We start from the raw sequence: 14102 nt of genomic DNA on the forward strand, positions 1-14102 counted from the left end.
TCTTCATCACAGCCTCCAGCTGAGACAGCAAACACAATTACTGACAACTAACACAATCACAACCAAGAGCTAAATGGCAACTACAGTTAAAGGCAAACTGACAGGTCAGACTCAGTCTAGTGTTTGCACAAATAAACTTACACAGACTCTTGTAGCCATAAAAGTATTTTTTTTCCTCATGTTACTGCAAAAGTCATAACTTGTGATTTAAAAAAAAAATAGTTCGGAACAGTAGGTTGCATGACAGAATGAAACCAGCTTCAAAGAGAAAATCCTGCAACCAGAGTACAGAAGCACAGCTTCTTTATTTCTTTAATTTAATTTCTTTATTAGCAGAACTAAACAAATAGGAATTAAAAGTAGTAAGTAGATGTTTAAGCTCTGTTTGGATTTAACCCAAGACTGCTACTTTAAAAGGAAAAAAGAAGTTAAAGGCATATACAGAACAACTCTGAGATTGCCACCTCAGAGAGTTAAAGGCAAAGCATATACAGAATGAACCTTATTGCTGAGTGATTCCTCCTACATATATACAATAGCATTAACAATTTTTTCTGCACCGGTTATATTGTTATGACAATTGTTTGTAGAAAATAGCTACTGAGATAGCACCCCCGTGCTCTGTAATCTCATCATCAGCCTCCCATTAGTCACCTATAACCTGATGCTTTTCTGAGTATCCATCTAGTGCCAAGCTATGATTTTTAAAGTTGATGCATTAGCACAGATAGAAAATTATTCAGAACTGGTGAGTGCCCATTAACATCTGCTAATAGATATTGGTACTAGAGAGAAGAACATGCCCAAATCCTGCAATAAGCAGAAGTATAAGATATATTACAAGGATGCAACATTCTAAAATTGCAGTCATACTGAACATACTGTAGATATTGTACTTTACTTCAGCAGACAGCAGCTCAAAACAACATATGCATAGGCACGACTAATATGCTTTCCAAGACAGTCATAAACCTGCTTATTTTGTTCAAGCTTTCAACTCTCAAAGCCATAGAAGGTCTCTGCAATATATCTCTCTATACTTGCATGCATAAAAGTTGCCACTGAGCCAATTCATCCACCACTTTATCCCAGCTATCTTTTTAATACTGAATCTATTGCCAGTTGCTAGTTCCAGCTGCTCAAAAAAAAAAAAATGTCAAGGAGTTCCCACATTATCACAGAGAGATAAAAAACACAAAACCAAAACGTTCAAGCCTTATAACAAACTGAACAGTAGCAAAAACATGGAGAGTGTCTAACACAATAACGTAATCATCATCCTAAGGCTCACTGTATTATTTACTACTGCAGCATTACATACAGGGTTACAGAGAAGGGAATGTGAATCACTATTGCTTGAAACCCACCCAGGGAAACTGGCATGTTTGTTGTCTGCCTCTCACAGAAGCAAGGGTGCCATGACCCAGATCACCATTAAACAATTTTTTTCTCTTTAACTATTTGGTTTTGTAAGCTTCAGTTTGGCAGTGAGAAATCCTGACAGTTGCTATTAAGTATAGATGCAAAATAGTTGTACAGTTACTGCAACAAAGCATACAGTGATGCTGTTGGATTGGGAATTTTACTTACTGAAACATACCAAGAGAGATACTTCATTTTGCATTTGAGAATATGTAAGTTCTAAGCCATTTATACCAACATCTTTTCAATACTTGTGTTTATATTGTTTCAGACAAGTAATTTTCCCGAACACCAATGGAAAAAGGGTTATTTGTAGAACACTGATCTCCAAACAGTGTATCAATAATATCAGCAGCAATTCCAATTTGTCCTACCACATTACTTTGTCCTCCTCCACTATAAGCAGCAGTAAAACATAGCTACAAATACATTTTCAACACCCCCAGCGTGACTCTTCCCTTTAAGCTGTTCCCATGGTCACACAGCCATGCCTCACAGCACACAAGCAGGATTGAGAGAGATGGTGAGTCACACCATTAAAAGAAGAGAACCTCTGTTCAAGGCTCTTGTGTGGGATGGAGAAGGTCACTAATGCTACCAACAGGAGTTTCACCATCAGGAGTTAGTGTAACTTGCATTGCACAGAGCAAAAGCATACAGTCAATGCCCCTTGTTTGAGGTACTCTTAGGTAATGGAGCAACCCAGAGATGCATCGCATTTGTGTATTTTGGGGTGCATTTGACACAATTAGCTGTGCGTGCAGGTGGCTCAGACATGACACCAATCCTATTTGCGAAGATAAACCACATCCTGCACTCAGCACAGACAGTGCACCATACAAGACAAAGCACACTTTCAGCTCTCCCGTTCCGCAGCCCATTCTGCAGGCCACACACATCCAAAAGGCTCCTCCAGCACAGGCTGGTACCCTCAAGCCAACCCAGCACTCTGCATTATAATCTCTCTGTATCATGCTTGAAGCCCAGCTTAGGTGTTCAACCTGGCTGGCCACAGCATTGGGGTTCAGCAGGGCTTTTTAGGTCTGGCTCCAAACTGCAGCAATACAACAATACGGGACCTTCAGACCCATGCTGGCTCTGAAGGCAGGGAAGAGATCTGCCTTTCTGGGGATCTGCAATTTAACCAACGACCCTGCTGAGCTACTGACAGCTTGTGCTTTCCTATCCACATACACAATACACTTACCTGCAAACCAGATAAGCCACCTGTCCATGGAGGATTTGCTGTACATCAATGACCCTGATAATTACAGCTTATTTATGGCATGTTTATTACATGTAGAAAGGAAAAGAGCCATAGCAAATCCAAACAGCCATTACTTCAGCAGTTATTACGCACACAGTTACGCTGCAGAAAATTAAATTTTACCACAGTACAATGATGTGCTTCTTAATAAAATGTCAAGCAATCACATGAATTACAATAGAGCATATTCCACGTAGCAGCCCCTTCTCACAGCAATTAGCTATGAAGTATCCTTTAATTGCTCACTTTGAAACATGGCTCCCCCTGCTTTTTTTCCAAAGAAGAAAAAGAAAGCAATTAAAATCTTTAATGAGTGCCTGCTGCCTGCCCCCTAATTCATGGGCATTCTAACGTTCAACTTGTGTCTTTTCATAATAGACATAATTGCCAGATCCACTGCAACCCATCTATACAGAACGGCAGCATGTTTTACACAGTGTACTGTAATAATGTAATTGGTGTGATTCAATACTAGCATTAAGAGAGAAAAACAAATGCTATGTGTGTAAGATTGACAACAAGCTTTTGAAATTATGCAATTGATGCCTCTACTGCTAGCAGCTGGGAAATAGTTAGCCCATATCCTTTGGGTCTCCATTCTGGCTGCTTTGCCTGTACTGCCAAAAAAAAAAATGAATCCTTTGCAATGTCAAGGGCCCATTCACATGTAAGAGGCCTTGGACTTTCCACCCAAGTTACTGATGATCTCTAAAAAGCACTAGAAGGTCCCCCTCACTAACATATACAAAGAAAATATTCACGGTTGACTGCAAAGCTGCTGTGAAAATGGTAAGCAGGTGGAACAGGGAGGAAATACCATATCCCAGCCACTCCCGAAATGCCTCTTACAGAGATACTGCAACTCGCTTCACTTGAGGCCCGAAGCCCAGCAAATGGAAGCTCACCGCCTTGTGAACTGTGTGGCATCCGTCTCATTTCTGGTAAGCAACAGATCACAAGTTACTGGTTCCCCATTCAGATGTCTCATCAAAATAGCCCATTATTATTGGTTATCAGCTCTGACCATATAGCTATATCTTATCTCTCACCAGGTATATTTTAATGTCTCTTACTGTAGCAGAACGAATTCGGAAACATCACTGAAAGCAAGACAGACAAACAGCTCCCCACCCCCCGACTAAACAGCCCAACAATACTAAATAAAAGAAAGGGAGACTGAGAAAGTAAGGAAGTTTGTTTATAGATACTCTCTTTGGTAATAAAATTGTATATTTGATATCAGTATTCTGCCTTTAGAAAGCTATCTTCAAGAATTTGCATCGTCCTTGCAAGTTTGGAAACAAGACTTCCTACTGCAAAGCAGAGGAAAAAAAGCTCTCTACCCTGACTCCAGCAACTCGCATTAGAACTATTTATTCAAGAGGTAATTAACAGAGGTGGTGTATTTTCCACTGGAAAAATCCTGCAGTCCATCTTTGCAGGTCCCAAACACATAGCTTTGCCTTGCAGACCAATTAGACAGTCGGATTTGCTATTGTAAGTGCACAGCCGTGATTTGGCAGGAAGCAACAGAGCAGGCAATCCTGTCCCCAGTTGTCTCTTTCAGCAGCCATAGTCTAATAGCCCTCAAGAAAATACTCACGATGATTGTCCAGCTGTTGTATCATCACTGGGCTTGGTGTCATTAAAAAAAAAAAAAAAACAAACAACACAAAACCCTACAAAAGCAACAAGAGATTCTTCTCCTTTGCCAACCCATTTGTTGGACAGTATTATTTTATAAAGCTAGGAACTGCAGAACTAACAGATTTTAATTACTGTGCTTAAAAATACATGGGTCTAATCTTATTCCATTACAGGCATGCTTACAGCCACGAGTTCGCTCTCACCAGTAAAAAGAACCGGACAAGTCCCAGTATCTTACTTTCCCCCTCACCATCTGTTCTGTGCTCTCAGGCTCTCCAAGGTCAAATATCCTTTAGGGATTCAAATCAGAGATAAGATGAGGATGACATTTCTAATCTTTGTTACACAGGCACAGAATTTATTAGTTTTGGATACAAGGAGCTTCATTTCCAGTATGAGTGATGTGAACACAGAGCCAAAAAAAAATAATCCATGTTACCTGGTATGTTTGGTGGACTGCATCAGCCAGAATCCCAGACTGAATTTTAGACAGTTATGTTGGACCTCAGATTCAAGAAAAGAAGGTTTCTAAGGGCAAACAAAGAACTTTTTCTTTTTTAACCACCTCAAAAGTAAACACAAAAAGTAACAGAAAGTGTTCCGTTCCTGGCTCTAAGAAACTTCTGGCTAATTTTAAGGGACAGTGCAGTCAGCTCAGAATACTCCAGAGAATGGCTATTAAAATAAACAAAACTGCAGCTAAGGGTTAGTCCTGCCAAACCTCCCCTGCCTACGCCCTGAAGCACAAAGTACCAGATTCCCTGATGGCAGAACCAGCGCCGTTCCCACTGGCAGCACAGTGCAGAGAAACCACACTGCAGCAGGTCACAATATGTCCTCAGTTCTCCCCACACATACAGTGTCACTGGTTTTGATGGGTTAAATTCACTAAGAGAACTAGCAGGTTAAAAATAGGCAAGTCCATTTTTTCCAACATGTGATAGGAACACATCATTCTACCACAGCCTGATCTTGTAAAGGCTGTCACCAGCTGGCATTCTCCTTAGTATGAAGAAGAGCATTCCCCCTCACAAACACAGCCCATCCATACCATAACTCAGGCTATGCATAAAGAATGAGAATTCAGCCAGGACGCTACAAGCCCTGCTAAAGACAGCCCTAACTGTGGTAATCTTCAGGCTGCCTGATTTGTTTCACTAGATTCCTTCATGAGAACTCCACAGCCAACCACCATGACTAAATAGCAGTTGGTATGCAGGAGGAACACTTGCCAAACTCAACAACTGGGATGCTTGTCATTGTTTGCTGAGATGCCTTAGATTATGAAAATTGGTTCCCATTTTCAATGGGACAGAATGAACACAAGAGGCAACTCAGGAGAGCGCCAGGAGGAAATGGGCACCAAGGTTTAACTGTAAGTGTTAACATACCCACAGAAGCATCTCGAAAGTATGAAAGAGGCTACCATATTATTTGGCCATCTGAAAAACTTTCACGTACTTAGGCTCTGAGACAGAGTGAGTGAAACACTGAAGGAACCCTTAATTACCCCTTTAGAAGATACTTCATATCCCACTAGAACATGCAGAGTGGCTCCCTTCCAATGCAAGGTAAAGGGATATGAAGAAAAGCTGGGGCAGCATCGCAAACCAGAACCCAACACCACCAGAGCCAGAGAAGGCTTGCTGGACTGTAGGGTCTGGCTCACAACACCTTAGAAGCGATTTCTTTTCTCCTTTTCCCCCTTACAGGAACAGTTCTCATAACCCTTGTTAACATCTTATGGGGAGTCACACAGAACCTGGAGAAGTAGATGTTAGCTTCACTTTAGGAAGGCAAGACAGAAAAATTTCAGCAGCAAACTACCTAGCACTAGTCTACTCCCTCTCTGTATGGCTTGGTGCAGGGGAAAGGTGTTCCAGATGTGTACTTCTTGAAAAAGCTACCATGTCTCCTTTTCATCAAATTTATCACATATTTACTTTGAGGTTCTCCGATGATTTATGTTCCTCCCCAGTCCATCTTTTCTCTGTGTCTCCTCCACGTGCTGACAAATCTTCTGACCTCCCTCCCTCCAATTCTGTTCCCCTTGAGCCCATTTTGGAGTGTCAAAATTCAGGAACAGGCATGTGGAGCAGCTGTTTGGCTTTACTGTCCTGCAAAAGAGTTATAATGGCATGGTTGCTCGTCTGTCTTTTTAAAAATCAGACAGGAAAAGTACCTTTCTGGTGAATTTTGCTGTGACAGAGCAATCAATGTGTCAGAGAAGCTGGAGAGCTCCCAGCAAGCCAACCTAATTGTACACTTCTGTTTTAAGGGGTTCATAACTGCAAATACTGAAAGAACGCCTAATCCAGCCACAATCTAGGAACATCTACTATGTTGCTTACTTGCCTCAAACTTTATCACTTGCCATTAACGCTCTCTCCAGGAAGGAAATAAGTTTTATTCAATTGTTAACATCATTAGGGAGACCTCAACTGGAAATCTGCTTCTTGTTAACTCATTTTCCATAAGCTTCAGCAAGTTTTAAAAAATAAACCAAAAAGTTTCAAACAAACAAACCTCTACATGAGAAACTCACTAGCCGACACCAAAGATGTCTCATATAACTAATTAAATAAAACTTCCCCTTCTTAGTACCATAATAGTAAAACCACAGGAAAATATTTATGGATTGCAAACATATGTAAGAATCAGGTTGCTCCCTCTGCTCCTTCGTTTAGGAAGCACATTCCTGTGGTTCCTAAGTGTATTTCTATACACAGATGTATTTCTACATACACTTGCCTGTACTTTTCTTAAAACAATACACTCATGGCAAGCCTATTGCTAATGCAACAGGAAGGCTCAGATGTTCCATTTCCCAAAAATCAGAGACAACTATGGTTCCTGCAGTACTTGGCTACAGGGTCTTTGATTATTTAAGTGCTTTATATGCAGCAGATCAAAATGCCTTGCACCTACCTCCAGAAAGTTCCCATATATAGAAGACAGCACTTAAGCAAACACAAGCTTACTTATTTAACCTTGAAGTCAGCACAGCAGTCCAGTTCCTATCAACAGTATTTTCACACTGCTTCATCCATAACTTATGGGACTATTTAACCATTTTACACACTATTGGATAAAACAGGGATAACTTTCATTCCCCTCAGCAGAACAAGATTATAGAGTTCAAGACCCCACAAGGCCTTTCTGACTACAAGCTCTGTCCCAGAAAACTGAAGCAGCCAGTACTGTCGCTGGGGCTGCAGACCCCTGGTCCTCCTCCCACTTGCATCAGCCCTGACAAGCCATGCTGACACAAGTTCTCCTGATTTTAATAGAAGCACATGTGGTATTCTACAAGCCCTTGCTCCTGGAGTCTCCACTTCTGATTATGAAAAGCCCTTTAACTGCAGCAAAGCCCTTGGAAACACAAAGCAGATGTACTGTAGAGGCTTAATCTAGAAAGCACTGGAAACCACAAAGTAACACTCTGATGTACGTGATTTTTAAGGCAATTTAATATTTTGGGGTGGTTCTGCCTCTTCATACTTTCCCCAAATTCTGAAAGCAAACAGTATTAAAATGTCATGTTCTGAAGAAGTTTGCAGAAAAGAGGAAGGACTTGAGCCAGAAGAATCAGATGACAAAAACCAAAATTTCCACAGTACTTCTTTTCAACTTGTCTGAAAACCGTTTGAAAATTCCCAAGAGGGTCATTGATGCTCCAAGGTTTTCAAGTCTCACCTTTGAGCTACAAGTGACCACCCAGTATTTAAAGGAAAGTAACTTTTCTTACATTTTCAGAAAATATTCCTTACACATTTTCTGAATGTTTGCATCATCTCAGAACATGAAAACGATCACGGGTTACCATGCAGTTTTCCACGCAGTTGTTTTTCTCCACCTTCTTCCCTTCCTCTTAAAGGGATTTTTTTAAAGCAACTGATGTTATAAATAGAAGAAATCTAGTTATTTCACTGCAGTTCATTATGGGTGTTTCTGCATGTGACAAAACTCCCTGTATCATCAGAATTCACAAACTGCCAAAGATCATTCAGGACTGCCACAGCTAAAATATTATCCCTGCAGACTAAGGAATATAAGCAGGACGTTGTACCCTGAAAATGCCAAACAGCGAGTACCACCCTCATGCCTGGCTTTAGGCAAGGCTCCCTGCCTCTCATTCTTGATCCATAAATCCACACAGATATTTTGAATGGAAACATCTGTCTACAGACAATATATCTCAATGTCAGAACCTGCATACAGCTACGGTGAATGCAGTCGCTTACTGTTCTTGACAATTCCCAAATCCTCTCGCTAACATTCCATTTAATAAAAGTGATGTCACTAACAAAGAAATAAATAGCATTCCCTGTTCAGTGGTCAAATCCTTGCTTCTGTTTATCTAGGGAAGACTCTGTAAACAAAACCAACCAAAAGACTTGACATGGAAACACTAGCTATTCCTTTGTGCTATTAGTCATACAAACTCATTTTTGGCTTACCATGGATTCACTGATTAAGAGGAGAAGAAGAGCCTCTTCTACGTTGTCTTGAGGGCAGTATGCACTGAAAAGACAGAACACATTTTTCTGAGGAAGGTCAAGAGTTATCCTGTCAGCCTCTTTCTCATTTCACAAGAGGAGCAGTAACTTGAAACATGTCATGCATAATTCATTTGCCAGGCAATACCTTCTTTTGCGGGTTCACACAATTAAAAGCTCTGCAATATATCCTAGATGAGCTATACTGAACCATAAATAGATTACTTCCATTTCATAGCAAAGACAGCTATTTGACTGGATTTTCCTCCTTCCTGGGAAAAAAAAAATTAAAAAATCAAGCACTCCAGGTTTAATGTTTTATTTTTCCAGCGGGGCTTTTGATAGGAAGTTAAACACAAGAACACACAAAACCATGACATGAATCAGTGACACAATTAGCAGTACTGAAGAGTATTCAAACACTCTCCTTCCTCCTGCCAGTAAACTAAAATAAAAAAAGAATGCTTACTTCTCTTCTGTGTACAGCTCGGGCCTCCGACAAAGAAGATTGCTAATGTAAGACTGATCTTCCTTGTTCATGAACTCAGGAAGCGGATCAGATAAAGGGCTCCAGTAACAGTCTTCACTGAGGGAATGGAGAAGTACTTGGGCTAGCTGTTTGGCTGCAGTCTAGAGATCAGTGAACAGTACGGAAAAAAATATATCAGTTAAGCCTTCTCCAACACAAAAAATTCACCCCTCCCCACGTTCCACCTAAAAAGCTGCTAAAAAGTCTACAGCAGTGGCAGTTTCTTCCCTCTTCTGAGAAGGCCAGCCTTCTGCACTTACATATCTTTTTGCAATGCTGTAGGAAAAAAGTATCAACAAGGCCTGACAGCAAGGGGCATTTTGGTGAATGAAGATAACCAATGGCCACATGGACTGCTGAGACAATCTCACAGTTGGAGTATAATGTCACTTCACAACATTGTCAGCCTCAGAATCTTGTATGCAAGTCTCAGTCCAGAGCTACTTTTCTATTAGGTTTAAAAGATCAACCCGTTATCTGTTCATACCGCTCTTCCTGCAGCATTTTACAGCTTCATCTGGGTACTGCTTCTCTTTTTGTTGCAATAATGGAGGGAGGAGAGAAATGGGTTAGGAACTTTGTGTTGAGACAGCCACATCCCATGCACTTTTTTGACCACTGAGTGGCTGAGGATCCTTAAATATTTGCTTTCTGGTTCATAAGCATAGCTGGCAAGCTGGGCCCAAAAGGAAGCAAGTTAACTTGCCAGTGCAAAACTATCTTTGGCATTTGTCCTTGTTACCCACCCACCAAATATCTAATTTTTTGCACTGTAAATAGACAAACATGCAAACAAGCATGGAGATATCAAACTGGGTGGTATCTTCCATGAATTCTAAGCAGCACAGCATTGTAAGCTGTGAAGTAAATACTGCACAGAACAGAGGCAGGCTGAAACTTCAGCCCTTCTGTCCTATTACTTGTAAATATTATTCTGGAACTTGACTGGACATTCTGGAAATTACTATTGTGTATGGGGTTTTTACATGTAATTTACACCTTCAGATGTGTTACAAGGCCACCAAGACTAATGTTCTTTTAAATACCAGGATAGGTATGATTGATAAACTGAAGCATTATTCCACTTAAGGTACGACATCTGTAGGACCAAATAAATCACACTGAGGTTAAAGAACCTTGCATCAAAAAAAAGTTATTTTTCTGACTCTGGTAACAGGAACTTTATTTTCATCTACCTCACCACATATAAATTCACTGAATTAGTCTAAAATGCAGCCACAGTAGTGTGCGCTGTTTCTTAAACAGAAAGGGAGGTTTCATAGATGTACCTAGCAAACAGCAAAGTGATTTGAATGCAGGATGGTGTCTCAGAGAAATACTGCCACATAACACTCCGTGAAAACCCAAAGACCTTCCATGCACTCCTACTGACAAGTTACAGAGAGCCTTCTTTTTCTAACTAGGCTTTTCTATGCTTTTTATAGCAATAACCATGAGCAAAACGGCCTGGGGCCCTGCAACATTAGCCAGTATTATTTTATCGTCTCAGTGTGTCATTATTTAGTCAGTTTTACCCTGAGGAGCCAACTCTCCTATATTTTTTCCTACAGTCTTAGGGGGGAGGGGAAAACATTATGCCAGCAACAGAAAGACCTCTACTGGTTCACACAGAAGTAGGAGTACAGTTTGTGATAAGCCTTTCAAAAGGCAAGCACCAAATACTTCTAATGTCTTTGATTTTAACATACAGTACAGTAGCTGTGTAAATTAGCTTCACTCTTGTTTTGAGTAAGACCAAACAAACCAGAACAGGCCAAGACTTTGATTTATGTTATTACTGCCTTTGGCTAAAAAAAAAGCATCATTATGCTTGAAGAACACTGTGATCCCACAAATTAGGAAAAAAACCCAACATGTATTTCACTTTCATGCTTGAAAAACTTGTTTAATTAAGCACGTTCCTCCCTTTGCCCTCTTGACAGCTCTCTAAAAACAAGAAAACGCAAATGCAACTTCCAGTAAAATAGAAATCCCAGGAAAAACTATTGGATTAACACCTTCAGATTTCCCCTTGGGGATAAATCCTCCAGGGGTTGTACAGCTCTCCCCAGTTGCACAGGGACAGGACCATGAGTGCCATGTTCTGTCATGGTATAGGAACAGCAGATGGTTAGACTGATTTCAGCAAAATAATAAAACAGGCAAGCAAGAAAAAAAACCCTGAACCCTGATCTCAATCTGGAAAAGGATGCAACCATTTGAGTGTCACAGTTATTTAAGTCACATCTTATAATCCCCTGCACACACTTCCATATGCATCTGTATTCTCAATTCAACATACAAGGCAACAAGAAGATTAATATACAGAACAAAAGTTCCAGACTACACACACGTGAGGAATCTAGGCAAAAAAAGCACCCAGGATACACTTTCTGCTCGCATTTTCATTTTAGCTCTGCATTTGCACGTGAGCTAGTCATACAGTCCATCCATTGGAACCTGGCACTCTTCATATCCAAAATGCTATGCAAACCCACGCCCACCTCCCTTGCTGAACTTCTCTAGAATTACACAAAACACAAAGCTGAATCAAGCACAAAACAAGTTTAGTCATATCAACATCAATGCTTTTAGGCTGCAGAGGTTTCATTCATGTTTTCAAGACTGCTATTCTCCATGCTGTTGACCTCATCACCTCCTGAGCAACCTCAGGATAAGATCTCTTAAAGGGGACACAGGGAAGAACCAGTTAAAGGTCCAAGTTGTTGAACAGGCACATAAATAACTTTCTCCATGCTTTCTTTACCAGAGGCTCTCAGGATAACAGGATGTAGGATACCAACAAAAGAAATAAAAACAAAGTTTAAAATCACTCTGTACTGTCCCGAAGGGAGTTTTACAGGAACACCACTGAAGTGAGTCTAAAAAAGCACTGCTTGTTGCAAAACCCAGAAGTACTTAATGCTTCTACACGCACATGCGAAAGGTGTGCATGCATACAATGAACAGTGAGAAAGAAAACAAGACATTACCACCTGAGAGCATCACCGTTAAGCTAAATACGTCCCTATTTCTACCAGGGCTAGAAAATGCACTAAAAAAAAAAAAAAAAAAAAAAAAAAAAAAGAAAACAAAAGCAATCCACATGTCCAGGTCTGAAGGCTTGGAGGTTTCAGTTGGGCAGGTCAGTCTGAATTAAGTGCATCACTTGACACATCACTTCCAAAAAAAGGAAAAAAAAATAAAAAATGCAGCAATCAATCAGGTGAGGACAAATACATTTTTGTCCTACTGCATTGGTCAATAAACATAGAATTCCTGCATAGCAGATTACCCCACCTACCCATCTCCCATTCCTCTTACCATTTTGAAGGTCTGAGTGGCTTTTGTTTCCACAGTCCGTAGTATTTCTCGCAGACTCCTCATTCCTTTCACGATATTTCTGTGGGGAAGGCAGGAAAAAAAACCACATTAAAAACCTGAAAAACATCGGAGACAAAATATATTTTTATGATGTGCCAAAGCTTGGCAACAAATTTGACAATCAAACAAACCCATGAAACAATCACTAATAGCGAGTGTGCAGTAGCAAGACAAGTCACTCCGAGGCACAGACAGGACAATGGCACTGAGTGAGGCAGCGACTGTAGCATGCCTACTCCAGATGGCTTCCTAAGAGAAGATCACATTCACATTTGACTAACAGAGGGGACATTTGGAAGCCTTTCATAGCTCATCTTTATAAAGCAGATGCTTCTTCTCAAGAGCATCCACATCTCCTCTTCGTACACACAGATTGTGCTTGTTTGAATTATATTAAGCCTACGTGATGCTTTTAAATGATGGCTGCTTTTAGGTGGTGCTTAAACGCCTTGTGTCTGATCGTCCAGACACATGATGAAATTACAGTGGTTTAAACAGTTTATTATCAGGCGGCTAAGTTGTAGTAACTGTCTGGCAAGCACAGCTTAACCTGCACTAAAAGGTGGTTAGACTTGGGGGGGGGGGGGGTGGGGTGGGAAATCACTTTATTTTGCATACACCATGAACAAAGCAGACTACTTGCCAAATGGTATCTTAATCACGTGTCTGAGCACTAAGACAGACGCAGAGAGGAAAGATTAAACATTGGACATACTAGTTAACACACTTGCAGCCTATAAGCTCTTCAAGGTTAAGGACACGATTCTACCACTACAGTAACTACAAAATTGTTTAGCTCATTTTCATTGCAGGGTGGAAGCTACCTAAAGAAATACAAGCTAACAGTAAAGGAGCAATGCTGTACTGAAATAAAGGCAACCAGATAAGCAGTTGTACTGGTACATTAACTGTCACTTCAGCCTATTCCAGGAGAATTTTCTGTGCAGACAAAACCTAGACTTCATTAAAAAAAACTAAAAGCACCACAAAACATAACAACCTTTTCTGTCAATCTGATTAAATGTTGCAGATAAGCAGTACAGACTGCGCTTGTACTCACCTTCATGCGCCGCAAACCTTCTTACACTCCAGAATCAATGGCAAACATTTGAAGAAATAATTTTTAAAAAATAATAATTGGGGGGGGGGGTAGTGCATGCTGGGAAGGATAAAACTTGATCATGTTTACCATAAATATCAGCTACATAAAATGCTGCCCTAAAGCTTATGGTCAGCAAGTCACAGAATGCAAAATGCCTGTGGTCCTACTTCCAATCAATATTCATCCCAACATTTTAAACCTTCAGGTAACCTGTAGATTACCTAATTGTGGGCAATCTACTGGCAAGCAACG

General features: G+C 40.5%; 1 protein-coding gene across 4 annotated transcripts in view; it reads right to left on the minus strand.

The window, feature by feature from the left end:
* The window catches only part of TTC7A (tetratricopeptide repeat domain 7A), a 172238-nt gene that overhangs the window by 133680 nt on the left and 24456 nt on the right, over positions 1–14102 (minus strand). For all 4 annotated transcript variants that reach the window (XM_040611419.1, XM_040611418.1, XM_040611417.1 and 1 more), the window contains exons 6-8: positions 12689–12767; positions 9305–9465; positions 8797–8860 (exon numbers count right to left, since the gene is read on the minus strand). In XM_040611419.1, the coding sequence (XP_040467353.1) occupies positions 8797–8860; positions 9305–9465; positions 12689–12767 (304 nt within the window). The remainder of the gene's footprint in view (positions 1–8796; positions 8861–9304; positions 9466–12688; positions 12768–14102) is intronic.

This window comes from Falco naumanni, chromosome 12 (genome assembly GCF_017639655.2).
Source record: "Falco naumanni isolate bFalNau1 chromosome 12, bFalNau1.pat, whole genome shotgun sequence".
Lineage (NCBI taxonomy): Eukaryota > Metazoa > Chordata > Aves > Falconiformes > Falconidae > Falco > Falco naumanni.